Source organism: Microcaecilia unicolor, chromosome 8, assembly GCF_901765095.1.
Source record: "Microcaecilia unicolor chromosome 8, aMicUni1.1, whole genome shotgun sequence".
Taxonomy (NCBI): domain Eukaryota; kingdom Metazoa; phylum Chordata; class Amphibia; order Gymnophiona; family Siphonopidae; genus Microcaecilia; species Microcaecilia unicolor.
This window is the reverse complement of record NC_044038.1, coordinates 242920436-242943929: the sequence shown is the minus strand read 5'-3', so window position 1 is coordinate 242943929 and position 23494 is coordinate 242920436. Positions and strand designations below refer to the sequence as shown.

The 23494-nt window shown below is 43.4% G+C and overlaps 1 protein-coding gene across 1 annotated transcript in view; it reads left to right on the top strand.

Moving 5' to 3' along the window:
• LOC115475680 (charged multivesicular body protein 4b) overlaps positions 1–15478 on the top strand; it is a 42088-nt gene extending 26610 nt beyond the window's left edge. Inside the window, exons 3-5 of the mRNA XM_030211601.1 lie at positions 4213–4327; positions 12436–12562; positions 15205–15478. Coding sequence (XP_030067461.1) covers positions 4213–4327; positions 12436–12562; positions 15205–15269 — 307 coding nt within the window. The 3' untranslated portion in view covers positions 15270–15478. The remainder of the gene's footprint in view (positions 1–4212; positions 4328–12435; positions 12563–15204) is intronic.
• The last annotated feature ends 8016 nt before the right edge of the window (positions 15479–23494 follow it).

Here is a 23494-nt window from a genome sequence, read left to right as displayed (position 1 = left end):
GCTACAAGCTAGAGTTCTGCCGACCCTTAAGAGACGGGTTTGTACTCTCTCCCTGCAAGTCTCCGGTCAAAGCTGTGGCAGTGCAACAGACTTTGGACAATCTGATCCGCCTGGGTGCGGTCGTTCCGGTGCCAGAAAGTCAGCTTGGCAAGGGGCGTTACTCCATTTACTTTGTGGTACCAAAGAAAGGAGGTTCTGTCCGGCCTATCCTCGACCTCAAAGGGGTCAATCGGGCCTTGAAAGTGCGGCACTTTCGCATGGAGACTCTCCGCTCTGTTATAGCGGCAGTGAAGGCAGGGGAGTACCTGGCATCCTTGGACATCAAGGAAGCGTACCTGCATATTCCCATCTGGCCTCCTCATCAACGCTTTCTGCGTTTTGCAGTCCTGGGACGACACTTCCAGTTCAGAGCCCTCCCGTTCGGGTTGGCTACTGCTCCGCGGACCTTTTCCAAAGTAATGGTGGTCATAGCGGCCTTCCTGCGAAAGGAAGGAGTACAAGTCCATCCTTATCTGGACGACTGGTTGATCCGAGCCCCCTCTTATGCAGAGTGCGGCAAAGCTGTGGACCGGGTAGTTGCTCTTTTGAGCTCCCTGGGATGGATCATCAACTGGGAGAAGAGCCAGCTGCGCCCGACTCAGTCCCTGGAGTATCTGGGAGTTCGATTCGACACCCAAGTGGGCAGAGTGTTCCTGCCAGACAATCGGATTGTCAAGCTTCAGGCTCAGGTGGACCAGTTCCTGGTAGCCTCTCCTCTTCGGGCTTGGGACTATGTGCAGCTGTTGGGCTCTATGACGGCCACGATGGAAGTAGTGCCCTGGGCCAGGGCTCATATGAGACCACTACAACACTCTCTGCTGCGGCGCTGGACTCCGATGTCGGAGGATTATGCGGTGCGTCTTCCCTTGGATCCAGCAGTGCGCAAGGCGCTGAGCTGGTGGATGCAGACAGACAAGTTGTCTGCGGGAATGCCTCTGGTGACCCCAGAGTGGATTGTCGTCACGACGGACGCCTCATTGTCGGGCTGGGGAGCCCACTGCTTGGGAAGGACAGCGCAGGGGCTTTGGTCTCCTGCAGAGGCGAAGTGGTCTATCAACCTCCTGGAACTCAGAGCCATTCGGTTGGCGCTTTTGGAGTTCATCCCGGTACTGGTGCTGAAGCCTGTACGGGTACTGTCGGACAATGCCACGGCTGTGGCCTATGTCAACCGCCAGGGAGGTACCAAGAGCGCCCCTCTAGCCAAGGAGGCTATGAGTCTATGCCAGTGGGCGGAAGCGAACCTGGTACAGCTGTCAGCGGCCCACATTGCCGGAGTCATGAATGTCAAGGCGGACTTTCTCAGTCGCCATACTTTGGAGCCCGGAGAGTGGCAGCTATCTGCTCAGGCGTTCTTGGACATCACGAAGCGCTGGGGCCAGCCGAGCCTAGATCTGATGGCGTCATCGGCCAATTGCCAAGTGCCGCGCTTCTTCAGCAGAGGACGGGACCCTCGATCCCTGGGAGTAGATGCTCTTCTCCAACAATGGCCGACACAAGAGCTTCTCTATGTGTTCCCACCCTGGCCCATGTTGGGCAGGGTCCTAGACCGGGTGGCAAGACATCCCGGCAGGATAATCCTGGTGGGTCCGGATTGGCCCAGGCGTCCCTGGTATGCGGACTTGATCAGGCTCTCAATCGACGATCCTCTGCGGCTGCCAGTGGAGCGGGGCCTGTTACATCAGGGTCCCGTGGTGATGGAGGATCCCTCCCCCTTTGGTCTTACGGCCTGGCTATTGAGCGGCAGCGTCTGAGGAAGAAGGGCTTCTCAGACAAGGTCATCGCCACTATGCTGAGAGCGAGGAAACGCTCTACTTCTACTGCTTACGCCAGGGTTTGGCGTATCTTTGCAGCGTGGTGTGAAGCAGGCTCACTTTCTCCCTTCACTGCTCCAATTTCTTCAGTGTTGGCGTTCCTGCAAGAAGGTCTGGACAAAGGCCTGTCGCTCAGTTCCCTTAAGGTCCAGGTAGCGGCTCTGGCTTGCTTCAGGGGCCGCCTGAAGGGTGCTTCCCTGGCTTCCCAGCCAGATGTGGTGCGCTTTCTCAAGGGAGTTAATCACCTGCGCCCTCCTCTGCAGTCAGTGGTGCCTGCGTGGAATCTCAACCTGGTGCTAAGAGCATTGCAGAAGCCGCCGTTTGAACCCTTGTCGAGGGCATCTCTGAAAGACCTGACGTTGAAAACAGTCTTTTTGGTGGCTATCACTTCAGCCAGAAGAGTTTCCGAGCTCCAGGCGCTCTCATGTCGAGAGCCTTTTCTGCAGTTTACTGAGGCAGGAGTGACTATTCGCACAGTGCCTTCCTTTCTGCCCAAGATTGTTTCTCGCTTCCATGTGAATCAGCAGCTCTGTCTCCCTTCCTTTCGTAGGGAGGACTACCCAGAGGAGTACTCTGCTCTTAAATATCTGGATGTGAGACGAGTCATCATCAGATACTTGGAAGTGACCAATGATTTCCGGAAATCGGATCATCTGTTTGTCCTGTTTGCAGGTCCTCGTAGGGGTCTGCAGGCTGCTAAGCCTACAGTGGCAAGATGGGTCAAGGAAGCCATTGCAGCGGCTTATGTGGCCGCAGGGAAGGTGCCGCCTATCCAGCTGAAAGCTCACTCCACAAGAGCTCAGGCGGCCTCGATGGCAGAGGCCGGTTCCGTCTCCTTGGAAGAGATATGCAAGGCGGCAACTTGGGCTTCGGCCCATACATTCTCCAAGCATTACCGCTTGACTGTGGCTGCTCGGGCGGAGGCCCGGTTTGGAGCTTCAGTGTTGCGGTCAGGGATTTCTATGTCCCGCCCTGGGTGAGTACTGCTTCGGTACATCCCACCAGTCTATGGATTGATCAGCTTGATGATATGGAAGGTAAAATTATGTATAATCATACCTGATAATTTTCTTTCCATTAATCATAGCTGATCAATCCATAGCCCCTCCCAGATATCTGTACTGTTTTTATTCTGGTTGCATTTCAGGTTCAAGTTCAGTCTTCAGTTACTTCAGAAAGACTTCGTGTTCAAGTTTTTTCACTTGGATTCTTCAAGAGTTAAGACGAGTTTGTGTTACAGTGAGCTGCTGCATTCCTCTCCCCTCCGTTTTACGGGGCTGGATTGAGACTTAAAATTCTGCCGGCACTCCCTCCCGCTTCGTGCGGCTGTAGGGCAGTTTTGTACCCCTCCCGCTTCGGCGGTGTTAGGGTCAGTCAGCTCCTCCCGCGGTTGCGGTTGCAGGATAAGCCAGATCCCCCCGCATCGGCGGGTGTGGTGTCCCTCCCCCGCTCCGCGGGGATGAGCTGGACGGATTCCCCTCCCCCACTTGTGTGGGGATGAGCTGGGTTAATTCCCCTCCCCCGTTTCGGCGGTGGTGAGCTGGGCAGAGTGTCCCTTCGTGGGTGTAATTCTCTAAGTGCTGAGTCCTGCGGATGGAGCTTTGATATCGACATACTGAGGAGTTTCCGGCAGCACATGACCACATATAGGGAGGCAAAAGTTTGCTCTCTATCTCCACCTGCTGGTAGATGGACACAACCCACCAGTCTATGGATTGATCAGCTATGATTAATGGAAAGAAAATTATCAGGTATGATTATACATAATTTTACCTTACATTCAGGTACTCTGGATATTTCTCTGTCCCAGGAGGGCTCACAACCTAAGTTTGTACCTGAGGCAATGGAGGGTTAAGTGACTTGGCTAAGATCACAAGGAGCAGCAGTGGGATTTGAACTGGACACCTCTGGATTGCAAGACTGGTGCTCTAACCACTAGGCCACTCCTCCACTCAACCCCACTATTAGGTATCGGGAAAATGTCTGTAAACCTAGTTTATGCAGATTTTGCTATTCGCTTTGAATCTTGATAGAAGCAGGCTGTAAAAATTGCCTCCCATCACGTCACACACAAACTGCTGGGGGACGGGGTTAGCTTTCAAGAGCTATTAAAAAGAAAAAAAAAATCACTTGTTAGGGGTGCTTTCGAGCAACCCTTGCATTTTTATGTGTAACAAAAGTGATGCCCCAGCATGAGGCATTACTGATTGTAAAATGGTGTTTAAGGCGTCTTATCCCAGGATTAACATGAACTGCTTGCTGTATGACTGAAAAAATTGGTCGCATTTTGAAAGTGTGTTAATCCCCCACTGTTTTCTAGTGGATTTGGCTAATTGTGGCATGTCTGCTTTTCTCTGTCCAGGGACATTGATAAAGTGGATGAACTTATGCAGGATATTGCAGATCAGCAAGAGTTGGCGCAGGAGATTTCCGATGCCATTTCAAAGCCTGTAGGATTTGGCGAGGACTTTGATGAAGTAAGAAGTTCATGTTCTTCTGTGTTTTATGTTGCATTTGAACTTTTAGGACTTGCGGTCGATTCTAACAATTCCAGAGCTGTCCTAATGATTCACCACCCCGAAATGTTGAGCAGCGCTAGAGCTGAGGTTTCTACCCCTCTTAAATGCAGGATGTACACAGCATAGTTCATAACACCTCACAGTTTCCATAGCTTTTCCATCCTAGGAAGTGAAAGACAAGATGTAAGGACTGAATTCATGTTTTCTGAATGGCAGTGAGTCACTGGGCCAGCCAGGGTGTCTTCAAATGCAGGATTATTAGTATTGTTAACTAATTGAGACCTACTAGTATTCTTCAGCCACCATAGATGAGGACCCCTTCTATCTCAATTAGAGTGGCCTTTGCCACTGATGCTATGGTGGATGAACATTCCTTGGGTTACTTGTCCAAGATTTTCCCTCGTTAACACCCTACGAGGTTTAGCTCCGGCATTCCAGTGACAGTCTTCTGACTGAAATCGAGCAGAAAAGCGTGCGCTTGAGTACATAAGTAATGCCATACTGGGAAAAGACCAAGGGTCCATCGAGCCCAGCATCCTGTCCACGACAGCGGCCAATCCAGGCCAAGGGCACCTGGCGAGCTTCCCAAACGTACAAACATTCTATACAATCAAGCCATTGTGACATCACTAATGAGGTTGGCTCTTATTGGTGGAATGAGCCACTATGACATCACAATAGGTTAAATCACTGCTCTATGTAATAAAAGTGAGCCAAGTAGAGGACATAAGTACATAAGTAATGCCACACTGGGAAAAGACCCAAGGGTCCATCGAGCCCAGCATCCTGTCCACGACAGCGGCCAATCCAGGCCAAGGGCACCTGGCGAGCTTCCCAAACGTACAAACATTCTATACAATCAAGCCATTGTGACATCACTAATGAGGTTGGCTCTTATTGGTGGAATGAGCCACTATGACATCACAATAGGTTAAATCACTGCTCTATGTAATAAAAGTGAGCCAAGTAGAGGACATAAGTACATAAGTAATGCCACACTGGGAAAAGACCAAGGGTCCATCGAGCCCAGCATCCTGTCCACGACAGCGGCCAATCCAGGCCAAGGGCACCTGGCAAGCTTCCCAAACGTACAAACATTCTATACATGTTATTCCTGGAATTTTTGAGTTTTCCAAGTCCGTTTAGTAGCGGTTTATGGACTTGTCTTTTAGGAAACCGTCCAACCCCTTTTTAAACTCTGCTAAGCTAACCGCCTTCACCACTTTCTCCGGCAACGAATTCCAGAGTTTAATTACACGTTGGGTGAAGAAACATTTTCTCCGATTTGTTTTAAATTTACTACACCGTAGTTTCATCGCATGCCCCCTAGTCCTAGTATTTTTGGCTGGGACTCCCTGCATCCTATTATCCCTGGCTGAGGAACCTGCAACTGCTGCCTTTTGCTGTGATGTGACAAGTAGCAGGAGTTTATCGCTATAAGTCTTAACAAACGAGCAATGCCTGTTCAAAGTGGTTTACAAAATCACAGTCATAAAACGCATCTAACAAATTCATTAATAGCCTGTGTTTTAAAACCCCCTTCAGAAAGGTGACATGTTAGTAGTACATCAGGTTGTAAAAAGCCATGTCTTCAGCAATTTCTTGAACTGTTAACTGTTGTCCCGTCTGCCTGCCTCGGAAAGACACTTCACCGTGTAGGCAACCTCACCAAGAACGTTTTTGATCTGAGCCTTTTGCCCTTCGTTTAGTGATGGAATTTCTAACAGCAGGTTCTGACTTGATTTTCAACGCCTCTTTGGAATGTACTTTTTCAAATTAGCATTCATATGGACCAGGCAACTGTTTTTCAGTGCATTAAACATTAGTAATAACATTTTTTAAATTTATTTATTTATATGATTTCAATAATACAAACAAACAATCATTTGTAAGGCAATACAGAGAAATTATATAACGGAAAATACATCTAAGTTTAAATGAAACATTTGTATTTACTCTTCCTCAGACCACCATATGGAGGGGGAGAGTGGTTTTATAAGTACAACTCAGGGAGTATGTAACACAGAAGCAACTTTTTTCTCTGAGGCTAATCCTGATCTTCATCCCTATACATCGTCGCTGAGAATTATTTATATCATTCAACTAGAAGGTCTTTTAGAGTCCAGAAACGTCTTAAATTGAAGTGGATCAAAAAAAAACATATTTGATTCCAGATAGGCGAATTAAGCATTTACAGGGATAGGCCAGCATAAATGTTGCTCCCAATCCCTTAACATCATTCCTCAAAAGTAAAAACTTGTTTCCTCCTTTGTTGTGTAATCTTTACTACATCTGGAAACATCCAGACTCTCTGGCCACAGAATAATTTTGAGGAATATTTGAAATAAAGTTTCATCAACAAATTTATATCTTGTTCAAAGACTAAAGTCATAATTAAAGTTCCTCTTGTTGTAACATCTCCCATGGAGTCTTCCAAGATAGCAGTTAAATTCTGAGTATCAATATCCAAAGTAACCTTCGCTGACTCAGAGACATCTCTCTCTTTTGAAACATTTGGCAGGTAATACACTCTATTACAAGGGGGAATATCTGTTGAAGAAAAATTCAATATTTCTAGAAGGTACTTCTTAAGGAAATCACGAGGTGTCATAGTTGGTAGCATTGGGAAATTCAGCATAGTAATAACATTTTAGCTAGCAACATAAATGAGGTATTTTCATATTTTGGTCTGCCACTGAATTCTTCACCAATTGTACTTGACGTATCCACGTGTTGGGCAGACCTGATAAACTCGCTGCAGTAATCAAGTGAAGATAAAACAAAACCGTAACAGTTTGCAGAGCCCCAAAGGCCAAATAAGGTTTCAATCCATGTCAACATCATTTTCTCACTACCTCTGATATTGGACCTTACAGTCATATTGTCCTTGTAATGTGTCTTTGGGGCTAATGTTTCTTGGTTAATAAATGCCATTTTCCAGTGGCCTCTGATAAAGTGGTGAGTGAATTGCAGGGAAAGCTTCAGAAACTGACATCGGGGTAATCTCTGTATAATAATTTGTCAGTACCTGAACAGAACAAGCTGACTTTAAGTTCTTTAACTGTGCAGCAACTGGATATTAAATAGGTGTATAGTTTAATAAATGAAAATGAGTTTTAACAAGTACAGCTTGGAAGTCATAGAGCAGCATCAAAGAGGTCAGACTTGTTATCACATGTCTACTTAAATAGGGTTCCCTTAATCGGATCATGTGTGCATGTGAAGAGATGAAGGTTCCTGAGCAAGAAGGCAAATTATATTCTTCAAGCTCCCCCCCCACACACCTCCTTCTGCCACAGTGTTCATAACAAATTGACTGTAGCTACCTGGCACTTACGATTCTTATGACAACATACCCCTTTTTTCAGTTGTGTTTTTTTTTTAAGAGGTTAAGAGCGACTGAAGCAGCTTGTGGATAGTGATGAAGGGAAATGGTGAGACAGCTGCACCAGTAAAATTCCTGAATTCTCCTCCATTTACAACACATATGAAAGCTGTGACCAGTGCTTAGCCTTCAGGCTTCATCTTGCTGGAAGATGGACGAGGGCTGGAAGTGCAATGGGTCTTATTCCTGTTTGTTTCACAGCCTGGAATATCACTTTGCTTTGCACAATCAGTTTCAAAATGTGTTTTCAGCGTATACAGAACAGTTTGAAGGGCAGTACATCAGGTATTAAAGTAAACATTTGTGGAATTTGGTTCAGTTCTGCTCTTCCAAGACTACATTGATACCCTGTTGGTAAAATAAGTACATAAGTACATAAGTAGTGCCATACTGGGAAAGACCAAAGGTCCATCTAGCCCAGCATCCTGTCACCGACAGTGGCCAATCCAGGTCAAGGGCACCTGGCACGCTCCCTAAACGTAAAAACATTCCAGACAAGTTATACCTAAAAATGCGGAATTTTTCCAAGTCCATTTAATAGCGGTCTATGGACTTGTCCTTTAGGAATCTATCTAACCCCTTTTTAAACTCCGTCAAGCTAACCGCCCGTACCACGTTCTCCGGCAACGAATTCCAGAGTCTAATTACACGTTGGGTGAAGAAAAATTTTCTCCGATTCGTTTTAAATTTACCACACTGTAGCTTCAACTCATGCCCTCTAGTCCTAGTATTTTTGGATAGCGTGAACAGTCGCTTCACATCCACCCGATCCATTCCACTCATTACTTTATACACTTCTATCATATCTCCCCTCAGCCGTCTCTTCTCCAAGCTGAAAAGCCCTAGCCTTCTCAGCCTCTCTTCATAGGAAAGTCGTCCCATCCCCACTATCATTTTCGTCGCCCTTCGCTGTACCTTTTCCAATTCTACTATATCTTTTTTGAGATACGGAGACCAGTACTGAACACAATACTCCAGGTGCGGTCGCACCATGGAGCGATACAACGGCATTATAACATCCGCACACCTGGACTCCATACCCTTCCTAATAACACCCAACATTCTATTCGCTTTCCTAGCCGCAGCAGCACACTGAGCAGAAGGTTTCAGCGTATCATCGACGACGACACCCAGATCCCTTTCTTGATCCGTAACTCCTAACATGGAACCTTGCAAGACGTAGCTATAATTCGGGTTCCTCTTACCCACATGCATCACTTTGCACTTGTCAACATTGAACTTCATCTGCCACTTGCACGCCCATTCTCCCAGTCTCGCAAGGTCCTCCTGTAATCGTTCACATTCCTCCTGCGACTTCACGACCCTGAATAATTTTGTGTCATCGGCGAATTTAATTACCTCACTAGTTATTCCCATCTCTAGGTCATTTATAAATACATTAAAAAGCAACGGACCCAGCACAGACCCCTGCGGGACCCCACTAACTACCCTCCTCCACTGAGAATACTGGCCACGCAATCCTACTCTCTGCTTCCTATCTTTCAACCAGTTCTTAATCCATAATAGTACCCTACCTCCGATTCCATGACTCTGCAATTTCTTCAGGAGTCTTTCGTGCGGCACTTTGTCAAACGCCTTCTGAAAATCCAGATATACAATATCAACCGGCTCCCCATTGTCCACATGTTTGCTTACCCCCTCAAAAAAATGCATTAGATTGGTGAGGCAAGACTTCCCTTCACTAAATCCGTGCTGACTTTGTTTCATCAGTCCATGTTTTTGTATATGCTCTGCAATTTTATTCTTAATAATAGCCTCCACCATCTTGCCCGGCACCGACGTCAGACTCACCGGTCTATAATTTCCCAGATCTCCTCTGGAACCCTTCTTAAAAATCGGAGTAACATTGGCTACCCTCCAGTCTTCCGGTATTACACTCGATTTTAGGGACAGATTGCATATTTCTAACAGTAGCTCCGCAAGTTCATTTTTTAGTTCTATTAATACTCTGGGATGAATACCATCAGGTCCCGGTGATTTACTACTCTTCAGCTTGCTGAACTGACCCATTACATCCTCCAAGGTTACAGAGAATTTGTTTAGTTTCTCCGACTCCCCCGCTTCAAATATTCTTTCCGGCACCGGTGTCCCCCCCCAAATCCTCCTCGGTGAAGACCGAAGCAAAGAATTCATTTAATTTCTCCGCTTTTTTGGGGGAGGGGTGATTATTGGCAAAGCAAGCATTAGCTCAGTTACATCTAGTAAGACAGATTCATTATTTTCTGTCCATGTAAAAGTTTAAAAGGATTCTGGTGATGTCAAAATCCAGAGGAACCCAGAGATGGAAATGTTTCTTTGCTTCATTTCAGATCTAGTATTAAACACAGAAACGGAGCAAATTGAAGGCAGACAGACTATATGGCCTATCCGGGCTATCCATTTATACCATCTACTATACTCTCCTATGTGCTTGCCCATGCTTTCTTCACCACCTCCATTGGAAGGCTGTTCCAAGCATCCGCCACCATTTCTGTAAACCAGTATTTCCTCGGGTTATTCCAGAGTCTGAACCCTTTCACCTTCATCCAATGCCCCCTCATTCCAGAGCTTCCTTTCAGTTGAATCACTTCCTGTGCATTTATGCCGTAGGTATTTAAATGCCTCTGTCATATTCTGCTTTCCTGCCTTTCTTCCAAGGTGATATATTAGGTCTGTGCCCATATGCTTTATGACGAAGACCACTGACCATTTTAGTAGTCGCCTTCTGGCCCGACTCCATCTTTTTTGATGGTGTCGGTCTCCAGAACTCTACACAGTATTTTAAGTGAGGTCTCATCGGAGACTTATACAAAGGCATTATCACCTCCCTTTTCTTGCTGGCCATTCCTCTCCCTCTTCATCCAAGTATCCTTCTGGCTTTTGCCATTGCCTGTTTGATCTTATGGTTTTAGAAAATGTAGGCCGGCTGACATTTTATCTTTCCTCCAAGCCTGTCAAATGTGAAAGGACTGTTGTGTCTGGGTTGCATTGCAAGTGGTCTGAGAGCATTGCCCGCACTTGCACTGACTCTCTGCACAGCTCCTAGAGAATGTGACATGACTAAAATCACCAAAACAGAATATGAGGTTTTAATGAATTCTGTTTGAGCAAACAATTGAAGGCCATATTTCCAATGCGACTAATATGGACTTAGCGGAGTTTTGAAATAAGCCCATCAATTTGTAATACAATAGTCCAAACCCCATAAAAAAAAGTTACAGAAGTTTAAAATGTAACTCTTTCAGACTGTTCAAAATTCTGCTGCACGATTAATATTTCGCCAAAGTCGCTATGCCCATATCAGCCCTCTTCTGGAGTCACTTCACTGGCTCCCTATCCGTTTCCGTATACAGTTCAAACTCCTCTTATTGACCTATAAGTGCATTCACTCTGCTGCTCCTCACTACCTCTCCACCCTCATCTCTCCCTACACTCCTTCCCAGGAACTCTGTTCACTAGGCAAATCTCTCCTAATTGCACCCTTCTCCTCCATCGCTAACTCCAGACTCCGTTCCTTTTATCTCGCCGCACCTTATGCCTGGACTAAACTTCCTGAGCCATTGCGTCAAGCTCCTCCCTGGCCGCCTTCAAATCCGGGCTTAAGGCCTACCTGTTTGATGCTGCTTTCAATTTCTAACCTGTCACCTGCTCGTAACCTTTAGCTTGTCTTCTTCTCTTCAATAGTCCCTTCCCTATGTGTCCTATCTGTCTGTCCTACCCTTATCCCGTATTTGTCCTGTCTGTCTGTCCTAACATAGTAACATAGTAGATGACGGCAGAAAAAGACCTGCACGGTCCATCCAGTCTGCCCAACAAGATAACTCATATTTGCTGCTTTTTGTGTATACCCTACTTTGATTTGTACCTATGCTCTTCAGGGCACAGACCGTATAAGTCTGCCCCGCACTATCCCCGCCTCCCAACCACCAGCCCCAACTCCCACCCACCGGCTCTGGCACAGGCACAGACCGTATAAGTCTGCCCAGCACTATCCTCACCTCCCCAGCCCTGCCTCCCAACCCTGGCTCTGGCACAGACCGTACAAGTCTGTCCTGCCTCCCAACCCCGGCTCTGGCACAGACCGTACAAGTCTGTCCAGCACTATCCCCGCCTCCAAACCTCCAGCCCCGCCTCCCGATCTTGACTAAGCTCCTGAGGATCCATTCCTTCGGCACAGGATTCCTTTATGCTTATCCCACGCATGTTTGAATTCCGTTACCGTTTTCATTTCCAGGTGGTGGAAATGAAAACGGTAACGGAATTGACTGATTTAGATTGTAAGCTCTTTTGAGCAGGGACTGTCTTTTCTTCATGTTCAGTTGTGAAGCGCTGCGTACGACTGGTAGCGCTATACAAATGATTTGTAGTAGTAGTTTATAGACCAGTGACATGAAAAATCAACCATTCTCAAAATTTTGCATCTGCAGCGTTAAATCATGTTTTCCCAGACATGATCACAGATGAGGCCTAATGTCTCAGGTTGTTCTGTAGCTGTCTGGCAGCTGGTTTCTCCTTGGGCGGCTTCTACATTTCAGCTTAGACAGTACATACGTATACATTAGTGATTTTTTTTAAACTGCAGCACAATTATTTTTCCTGTTTCCAGTTTCACTGGAATATCTTGTCCCAGGACTTTTAGTTGCTACGTATGTTTCATGAAACGTTGTCTTTCTGATTTCAGGATGATCTAATGGCAGAACTAGAAGAGTTAGAACAGGAGGAACTGGACAAGAATTTGTTGGAGATTCAAGGTCCAGAGACTGTACCATTACCAAATGTCCCGTCTGTGTCACTACCTGCCAAGCCGGGTAAGCAGTGCATCTGCGTGGTTAAACCTCACTGTTCTTAAACAAGTGTGACTGAGACTGTGGTAACCTTTCCAAACATGGTTTGCATTTCATAGACACCCATGGCTGCTGCTTTTGCTTATTTGATTACGTTCATATAATTAAGGAAATTAAGTCAATATGACCGTTTTCAAAATTCGCTTTAGCTGCTTTGTCAATTGGTAGCATCCTCTTCAAACTTGTTTACACAGTCTCAAATTGTGGGTAATTTCCTTCTCTGAGATACAACTGGATATACATGCTCTCCCTCTCTCTCCATTCATGTTTCTTAGGTACGTTGTTAATAGTACCTCAGGAATAGAAGTAATTAAAAGCTTCTTCCGCGAAATAATTTTCAGATCCTGTACAAAGGAAACTTATGTTGTTAGATTTGCTTCATTCGACTGATACAAGGCAAATCTATACAGTAAGGTTATATATTGAACTTAGAGAAAAATGCCAGCTGCCGTTTCCAATTTTAAATGTTTGTAGTGCCCGTCTGTGAACTCTTTAGGAAACAGACTCCAATCTGATAAACAGAACCCCATTGAAAGTAGCCGAGCTTCAAGTATTCCTGATGTCAGGAGCTCGTTTTGATTTCACACATTTTTCGTTTATATCCTGCTGAATTCTGCTTCCCAGTCGGAGAGAAAAAAAGTTCTCAAGTTAATGCTCCGTTGTCAAGGGCCCTATTGCAGGTTTGTGAGAGTTGGATATCTTTCCGCTAAAGATGTTCATGTCTCCAAAGAAGTAGAGAGCCAGTGGGTAAAAGGTTAAAAGATAAAATAAGAACAAAACTGCCAGCCGGTGGTGTTGCTTCCTACTTACTGTACACCACCTTGAGTGAATTCCTTCAAAAAGGTGGTAAGTCAATAAATACCAAGTGAAAGATCATACTGGGGTCCAAAGCTTGATCTCTGGACATGAAAAGTCACCCCGATGGCTGGGCTAGATAGAAGGGGGAAAAGGAGGCCCTATCGTAGGCCAGTTCTTATTGTGCTGGAAGCCTAAAAGCGCAAAGGGAAAGTCAGACCCATAAAAGACCCTTGAACAATAAAGGGGAAAGGAAGGGAATTTGGATTTGACTCACTGCTTTTTATCCATAGTAATTCAAGTATTATTTTAGTCCTATTACTAGGATTCAGTTTGCCATTTCCAAGTTTATCGCATTGGTTGTGTTTATGCTTCTGTTTGGTCATGTATAAAGTAACTTAACTTCGAGTACAGTTGGTCTTTTCCTGTTCCCCTGAAGAGCCAAAGGAAAGTTAAATGGTTTGGCCAAGACCCCAGGGAGTGGCATTAGGATATGAACCTAGCTTTTATGGTTCTTAGGCCGTTACTTACTCCTCTACCAGCCTAGAGATGATTTAAAGTCTATTCCTGCCTCAAGATGGCTGAAGGCTGTGATTTGTTTATTGCAAAGAATCGTTTGCTTCTCAGGAGGCAGCACTCATGGGTCTTGGGCATGACATTCAAAGAGTTATTTTAGAGGTACCAGTTGACATTAGACAGAGCTGTAAAAGGAATTAGTCTACCTTCTCTTGACCATGTAAGTGTTGCTGTGATTTCCAGTATTAGGTAGAGGAGTGTGGTAGCCGTGTTAGTCCACTCTTAAGGTTATCAATAGAAATCAAACAAAATAAAACATGGAAAAGAAAATAAGATGATACAAGCTAATCAGAAGTAAACTTCCTTCACAGACTGAAAAGGAACAGAAGGGCACACTTCCCTGTAATTTATCCAGTTGCAAACTATGCCAAAACATTTCACAGGACCCCAAAGTCATCCACAAAGGAAAGATATTCAACATAAAGGGATCTTTCACTTGCTCATCTTCCAATGTGGTATATATTATTCAGTGTAAAAAATGTAACGAAGGATGCTATATTGGAGAAACAGGCCAGATGCTTAAGACAAGATTCAATTTACATAGACATCACATGAACAATACTGGTGCCAGTAGGGCTCCCACCCCTGTTGGTCAGCATTTTACAGGACCAGGACACTGTACCAGTGACTTCACAGTGAGAATCCTGAAAGGTAAGTTTAAAACCATACAAGAACGTAAGACCTTTGAAGTCAGAATGATTGAATATTTTAACACCCAACAGAAAGGACTTAACAAGGACCTGGGGTTCCTAGCCCATTATAAACCATAAAGCTCTATGTCTCTGTTGATCACCCCACCCCTCACCTATCCACACCCATCCTGTTAGAATATCAATGATATGCTTTGATGTCCCCATGCATACCTCCGACCCACCCCCATCCTCCCACCCTGTCAGACTGTCATAGTAATGCTTGAATGTTTTCACTTATATACACTGTCAGCTAACACATTTGCTTATTTCCGATCTGACGAAGAAGGGCAACCTTCGAAAGCTAATCAAGAAATGTATTAAGTTATGTCCAATAAAAAAGGTATCATCTTATTCTCTTTTCCATGTTTTATTTAGTTTGATTTCTATTGATAACAGTATTAGGTAATAAGGCTAATGAGGTATCCTGATAGTTCTCTGTTTGGATGCCCCTCCCTAAGCGTATGTGTGGGCAGCTGGGCTAAAGGACAGAAGGATGAAAACCAAATTTTCTTCTACTGAACAATTATAATTGTTCTTTTCTAGCCAAGAAGAAAGAAGAGGAGGAGGATGATGATATGAAGGAGCTGGAAAACTGGGCTTCGGTTTAACTGCCAGAAGAGCTTTTGGCTTCTGTACAGAAACACATAGACTCTTGTCACTGTTGCTGTGGATGTACATAGTGGGGGAGGGGAGGGAGGAGGGAGGGGAAAGCATTAAGCAAATGTCTTTATCTCTTCTTTTTAGCCCCAAGCAGTGAGCCTGCATTGCTGAATCCTGTAAAGCATGACCTGCTAAAAATAAAACGGAGGACTTCTGATTGCACTTTTTAATGCGGATTTCTGTAAAATGATGGAAGATGTTATGTACTTAAAAAAACACATTTTTTCCCTACATATATTTATAAATATGTATTATGGATATATGTGTGTATGTATATGGATATATATTTGTGTGTGTGTGTATATATATAAACACGTACATACACGCACTTTTTTCAAAGATACCAGCCTGTGACTTATTGACATATTTTCTCCAGTTTTAAAAGAAGTGTATTCTCTGTGTATGAGCATCAATATTTCCCCTCTCCCATTCGAAAATATTACTGTTGGTTCGTTATTTCTGCAGATTTGGTGAGAGCAGTGACCCTCATTGGTTAATGGCGGTGAGATGTCGGTTGTCAGGTCCAGGGAGTAGCAGCTTGCGACTGTTGCTGATACGGCTGCTCCCAGGACCTCAGAACGAATTGCTTGTGACCTGATCTTAACGGTCAGGTTTCTACTGCTACACCACCTTATTTGCAAGTATTGCACAGGTCACACTTTCTTTTAATTCAACTACAATAGACACATTTCTGAAAAGACTGATGTGCATTGGAATAGATCTGTAAGCTTCTCGCGATCTGAGAGGGAGAAGTTTTATGCTTTTGTTTGTCTGTGCTATAATTTGTTTTCCGTTGAAGCTTGTAGGAGAATCATCTGATCCACACTAAATGTGCCTGTTTCATGCCAACTCTGTAAGAAATCATCTGAAATTGGACAAATGGTCCTTGGCAACATAAGAAAAGGATTTTTGTCTTCTAGGTGTGAAGAGTGTGTGTTTGGAGTTTTTTTTTGGGGGGGGGAAACCTATAAATGCAGTGCCCTTTGCTGTCAGGTGCATTTTAGTAAGATGGAACTGGTTTGCACTTTCCATTAAATGTTAATTTTTCATATTTTGTCTGTTTTTACTATTTTGTCCTAAGTTTCATGAAACAATAAGGGTCAATGAGCATATGTATTGAGTTAGTGTAGTAAAGGGGTGGCTGGCTTTTGAGAGCTGTGCCTTCATCAGGCCAGTGAAGAGATTTATTTAGATTTTGCTCCCACCTTTTTCAGTAGTAAGTTACATTCAGGTACTCTGGATATTTCTCTGTCCCAGGAGGGCTCACAATCTAAGTTTATACCTGAGGCAAAGGAGGGTTAAGTGACTTGCTCAAGATCACAAGGAGCAGCAGCGGGATTTGAACTGGCCACCTCTGGATTGCAAGACTGGTGCTCTAACCACTAGGCCACTCCTCTGTCCTGAAGAATCTTGTTAGTCTTTGGGGTTTTACATGGAATATTGCTACACTTTGAAATTCTGCATGGAATCTTGTTATTCTTTAGAATTCTAGAAACTTTATTTATTTAGATTTTGTTTACACCTTTTTTAGTAATAGCTCAAGGTGAGTTACATTCAGGTACTCTGGATATTTCTCTGTCCCAGGAGGGCTCACAATCTAAGTTTGTACCTGAGGCAGTGGAGGGTTAAGTGACTTGCCCAAGGTCACAAGGAGCAGCAGTGGGAGTTGAACCGGCCACCTCTGGATTGCAAGACTGGTGCTCTATTGTATGGTTATGGTGAGTTTTATATCCAAGATGTGTAGAACATGGCTGATAATAGATGAAAGCCAGATTCTTAAGACCTTTGAGCTATTTGTCATCTTTATGCTGCTTCTGCTCAGTGTGCTGCTGCGGCTAGGAAAGCGAATAGAATGTTGAGTGTTATTAGGAAGGGTATGGAGTCCAGGTGTGCGGATGTTATAATGCCGTTGTATCGCTCCATGGTGCGACCGCACCTGGAGTATTGTGTTCAGTACTGGTCTCCGTATCTCAAAAAAGATATAGTAGAATTGGAAAAGGTACAGCGAAGGGCGACGAAAATGATAGTGGGGATGGGACGACTTTCCTACGAAGAGAGGCTGAGAAGGCTAGGGCTTTTCAGCTTGGAGAAGAGACGGCTGAGGGGAGATATGATAGAAGTGTATAAAATAATGAGTGGAATGGATCGGGTGGATGTGAAGCGACTGTTCACGCTATCCAAAATACTAGGACTAGAGGGCATGAGTTGAAGCTACAGTGTGGTAAATTTAAAACGAATCGGAGAAAATTTTTCTTCACCCAACGTGTAATTAGACTCTGGAATTCGTTGCCGGAGAACGTGGTACGGGCGGTTAGCTTGACGGAGTTTAAAAAGGGGTTAGATAGATTCCTAAAGGACAAGTCCATAGACCGCTATTAAATGGACTTGGAAAAATTCCGCATTTTTAGGTATAACTTGTCTGGAATGTTTTTACGTTTGGGGAGCGTGCCAGGTGCCCTTGACCTGGATTGGCCACTGTCGGTGACAGGATGCTGGGCTAGATGGACCTTTGGTCTTTCCCAGTATGGCACTACTTATGTACTTATGTACTTATTTAGTCTTCTTCATTTCAAATGTTTTGCATTTTCTGTAGCTTTGAAAATTACCTTCAAGTACCCGGATTTATGGGGTCCTTGAGAGTGCTCTTCCCTTTAAATGTTGACTCACTATGATCTTTTGTTTGTTTGTTTTTACATAACATAATAGCCATACTGGGTCAGACCAATGGTCCATCTAGCCCAGTGTCCTGTTTCCAACAGTGGCCAATCCAGGTCACAAGCACCTGGCAGATACCCGATTAGTAGCAAAATTCCATGCTACCAATCCCAGGGCAATCAGTGGCTTCCCCCATGCTCATCTCAATAACAGACTATGGACCTTTCCTCCAGGAACTTGTCCAAACCTTTGTTAAACCCAGATACACTAACCACTGTTACCACATCCTCCAGCAGCGAGTTCCAGAGAATTTCATTGAGTGGCCCCTGGTCTTTGTACTTTTTGAAAGAGTGAAACATTGATTCACTTCACCACTCAAGATTTTATAGACCTCAACTCAAATCCCCCCTCAGCCGTCTCTTTTCCAAACTAAAGAGCCCTAACCTCTTTAGCCTTTCCTCATGAGAAGAGTTCCATCCCCCTTTATCATTATTGTTGCTCATTGAACCTTTTTTTTTTAATTCTGCTAGTTGATGTATGTGTAACTATGCTTTCTTTTCAGTGACCTGGTGGGAGTACAGCTGTGTTAAGGTAATCCCAGGTGTATTGAGTTACATATGCAACTTCCTTTGACTCTTATTTCTACATATTAATGTAGATAAACACAGCAACCACAATTTTTTCCCCAAGGCTCAGAAATATTTAGCCATTGAGTTTTTTTTAAGTAGCATATAACCCTCCATTGCCCCATGTAAGCCGCATTGAGCCTTCCATGAGTGGGAAAGCGCGGGGTACAAATGTAACAAAAAAAAATATATATATATATATTTTTTTTTAATGTTTGATCAATGCAAATGTTGATTGGAAAGTGTAGAAAGTTTTTGAATCTGTTTTGTTGCCTAGGTAATGAAACCAATTGACAGATTTTAATTTGGGGCTGTAGCATCCCCATGACCAAGCTTCTACTGTGCAAAAGAGAAAAAAAAAAAAACTTTAATGTGGATGGATGTGATGGCACTAAAAATCATTATTTAGTTACAGAATATGGTGCCACCCGGGCCTTGGCCATCCCAAAACACTTGGAGGGTTAGGTGTTGTACCCAAGTCCACAAGGAGTGGCTGTGGGATTTGAACCTGGGCTCTCTGGGCCTCAGCCTGCTGTTCTAACCATTATGCTACTCAACCTGTGACCTCCTTTGTGGAACTGAATAAAATTAAACCCCTGAATGTGTTTCTGTACCCTGTCAGAAGGAGACTTTTTCCTATATAAAATCTATTTTTATTTGTTATATATAAAGGACTTACTTTACGCTTAGGAGTGTGTAAAATCTTTTACACAGTTTCCTCTTCTGTAAAAATAAATACAGAGGGGAAGCTTCTGTATAGTGCTGTCTGTGTGGAGCGTCTCCTTCCTCCTCCCTGGGTCTGAGCCTTTTCTAAATGGACTTTATTTTTCCCACTCTCACAGGCCAGGTTTCCCAATTGCTGGATTCAACCCAAAGAACTGAAAATACACCAGCCATGACACTTAAGATATCCATGACCAGGAACTGTTTTGTTTAAACGAATGTTACAGAAGTAAATGAGAAAATAGGAACTTCCTGGTAAATTAAACACAGAAAATGCAACCAGAGAAGGAAACTCCAAAATTAGAAACCTTTTTAACAAGAGGCATTTCCCAGGAAACCAATGTTCACTTTCCACTAATGATGCAATATTGAAACTCAACACCAGGAGGCAAAATTGTTCCACACATCTGACTCCAAAACCAATACTGATCCATTATTTAAAGGCTCATGCATGGATGCTCCTAAGCCTGTTTTACTGTTTGTGTTTAGTACGGTATGCATTGAAATAGCATGAATGCGTCAATGATTTATGAAAGAGAATTCAACCATGTTACTCCATTGTATTTAAAATATAATTGGCTACCAATAGCTTTTAGAAGTCAGTTTACATTACTAACTGGTATACTATGAACATCAACCATCCTATTTACAATAATTATTCCATATACACCTTTGAGGGTATTAAGATCACTGCGAGACAACAGATTACTGTTGACAATTGAGGCAAGTCCACATTTTGAGTCCACTCGCAAAAAAGCCTTTTTTTTGGGGGGGGGGGGGGGGGGGGGGGTGGCACCGGTTCATGGAATGCTCTTCTGAAGGAAATTGCTGAAGCTTATTTAAAAAAATAATTAAGATTTTAAGTAAAACTTATTTTTAAACAAGTGTCATTGAAGTAGATGGAGCTAAGAGGAGAAATTAGTGTTTGTGCTAAACATAAGGAAATTATGATGTGTAATTATATATTTTTTTTCTTGAAGAAATTGATTTCTTGAAAGAGTGCTTTTAGTCTTTCTTGTTAAATTTGATGGAGTTTTTTAAAATTATATTGTTTTTTTTTTTTAAACGGCTTAGATCAAGTTTTAATAAAAACAAAAACCAAGTCACAAATTTGCTGAAAGAGCGTCAAGCCTCAAAACATTTATAAACTCTTTATAATGATGAGGCATGTAGAAGAGGTATGAATCAGAGCAGTTAAGAGGTTTTCCAGGAATTTGTATCGCAGCAGAAAGTCCAAATCTGTTGTGAGTCCAGGAGATGATCTTTTGGAGGAGGTGTGTGGGTTACATGTTTTGTCAATGCGTGATGTGTGAAATTCTAGGTTCGTGTCTACTGTTAGCCTTTAGGAGGTCATTTTGAGTCGCCTAAATTTAGGGAGTGAGAATATGTCCAGATGCTGGTATTCGAGTCCTATACGTGCATAAATGACCATTTTCTGTCTCAGTGTTATTCTGCAAGTGCATTAATATTTGCTGGCATGCAGTTTTCATACTTTGCAGGTGGGTGTTCACTGGCAGAGTGTGGACAGGGCTCTGTGTAAGTGGTTATTCCTAAAAATATATTACACTAGTATTCTGTAAAGAAAAGGCAACCATCTACTTTTTGTTCCAGTAGAGGATCCACATGAATGCATTCTTAGTGCCCCCTTCAGAGAATTGCCTTCCCCGTGTGTAAGTTGAATGCTCTGAATTTTTTTTAGTGTTCTCATGGGGGGGAGGGTCAGGCTGTAGGTTCTTACAGAACTGTCCTGTGATGAGATGAGGATGTGACATGGGTGCTGGCAGTGTTGCTCCATGAGGGTACAGAGGCCTGTAGAGAGGGTGAGCTGAAACTTATGACAGTGTCATCTCTCGGAGGCATCAGAATCAATAGATGACAGATGGTAATGCAGTCCAATAACTTGACCAACTACAAATGAAACTGAATTTTGCTATTGAATTTGTCTTAATTTAACTGCAAATTCAATAGCATTTCAGCTTAAGTAATGGAAATAATTCTACCATGAGCTAATTATAGGTGCAGTCCTACTAACTACTCCATAAGTTCAATTTTATAATAGCCAAGGAACTGAAAGAAATAGTGAACCTGGAAGATGTACTGAACCAAATTGACTAGAGTGCTAAATCACCTGGACTGGATGGCATACATACAAGGGTACTCAAAGAACTCAAGCATGAAATTGCAGATCTGCTGTTAGTAATATGTAACTTGTCATTAAAATCATCCATAGTACCTGAAGATTGGATGGTGCCAATGTAACGAAGATTTTTTAAAATGGGTTCCGAGGTGATCCAGGAAATTACAGACCGGTAAACCTGATGTCGGTACCTGGGAAATAGTGGAAACTATTATAAAGAATAAAATTACAGAACATAGACAAATGTGGTTTAATAGAATGCAGCATGGGTTCAGCCATGGGCAGTCTTGTCTCACCCATTTGCTTCATTTCTTTGAAGGCATAAATAAACATGGATAAAGGTGAGCCTGTTGCTGTAGTGTATTTGTATTTTCAGAAAGCATGAGAAAATTAAAAAGTCATGGGATACGAGACAACATCCTGTGGATTAGGAATTGGTTATTGGACAGAAAACAGAGGGTAAGTTTAAATGGCCATTTTACACAATGGAGGAGGGAGGGTGAGTAGTGGAATACTGCAGGGATCTGTATTGGGATTGGCACTATTTAGCATATTTATAAATTATCTGGAAAATGGAACGATGAATTCGTTGATTAAATTTGCAGATGACACAAACTATTTAAAGTTGTCAAATCACATGGGGATTATGAAAAATTGCAGGAAGATCTTAGGAAACTGGAAGACTGGGCATCCCAAATGGTAGATAAAAGTTAATGTGGACAAATGCAAAGTGATGCACATTGGGAAGAATAATCCGAATCATAGGTGTCATTGTAGACAATATGCTGAAATCTGCCCAGTGTGGGTTGGTGGACAAAAAAGCAAACAGGATGCTAGGAATTATTAGGAAAAGGATGCAAAATAAGATCAAGAATATTATATGCCTCTTTATTGCTCCATGGTGCGACATCACCTTGAGTACTGTGTTCATTTCTGGTTGCTGTATCTCAAAGATGTAGCAGAATTAGAAAAGGTTCAAAGAAGAGTGATAAAAATTATAAAGGGGAGTGGAGGAGTAGCCTAGTGGTTAGTTTAGTGGACTTTGATCCTGGGGAACTGAGTTCAATTCCCACTGCAGCTCCTTGTGACTCTGGGCAAGTCACTTAACCCTCCATTGCCCCTGGTACAAAATAAGTACCTGAATATATGTAAACCACTTTGAATGTAGTTGCAAAAACCTCAGAAAGGCAGTATATCAAGTCCCATTTCCTTTTCCCTTATGACATCACAATATCAGAAGTGAGCCAAGTATCAGGCAATCAAGCCATTGTGACATCACTGATGAGGTTGGCTCTTATTGGTGGAATGAGTGGAGGAGTAGCCTAGTGGTTAGTGCAGTGGACTTTGATCCTGGGGAACTGAGTTCAATTCCCACTGCAGCTCCTTGTGACTCTGGGCAAGTCACTTAACCGTCCATTGCCCCTGGTTCCAAATTAATACCTGAATATATGTAAACCACTTTGAATGTAGTTACAAAAACCTCAGAAAGGCAGTATATCAAGTCCCTTTAGATTGTAAGCTCCTTCGAGCAGGGACTGTCCTTTGTTAAACTGTACAGCGCTGCGTAATCCTAGTAGCGCTCCATATGATATGTTTAGTAGTAGTAGAAGTAATTTCCCTTTCCCCTTATGAGGAAAAGCTAGGGTTACCATATGGCTCCAGAAAAAGGAGGACGGATTGAGCCAGCCAGGTTTTACTTCCATTGATTTCAATGGAAGTAATTGAACCAGCCGGGTTTTACTTCCATTGCTTTCAATGGAAAGCAATGGAAGTAAAACCCGGTTGGCTCAATCCGTCCTCCTTTTTCTGGAGCCAAAGCTAAATAGGTTATGGCTCTTTAGCTTGGAAAAGAGACAGCTGGGGGTGGTGGGGGGGGAATATGATTGAGGTCTATAAAATCTTGAGTGGTGTAGAATGGGTAGAAGTGAATTGATTTTTTTTTTTAAAGTCTTTCAAAAGGTACAAAGACCAGGTGCCACTCAATGAAATTAAATGGAAATACTTTTAAAACAAATAGGAGGAAATATTTTTT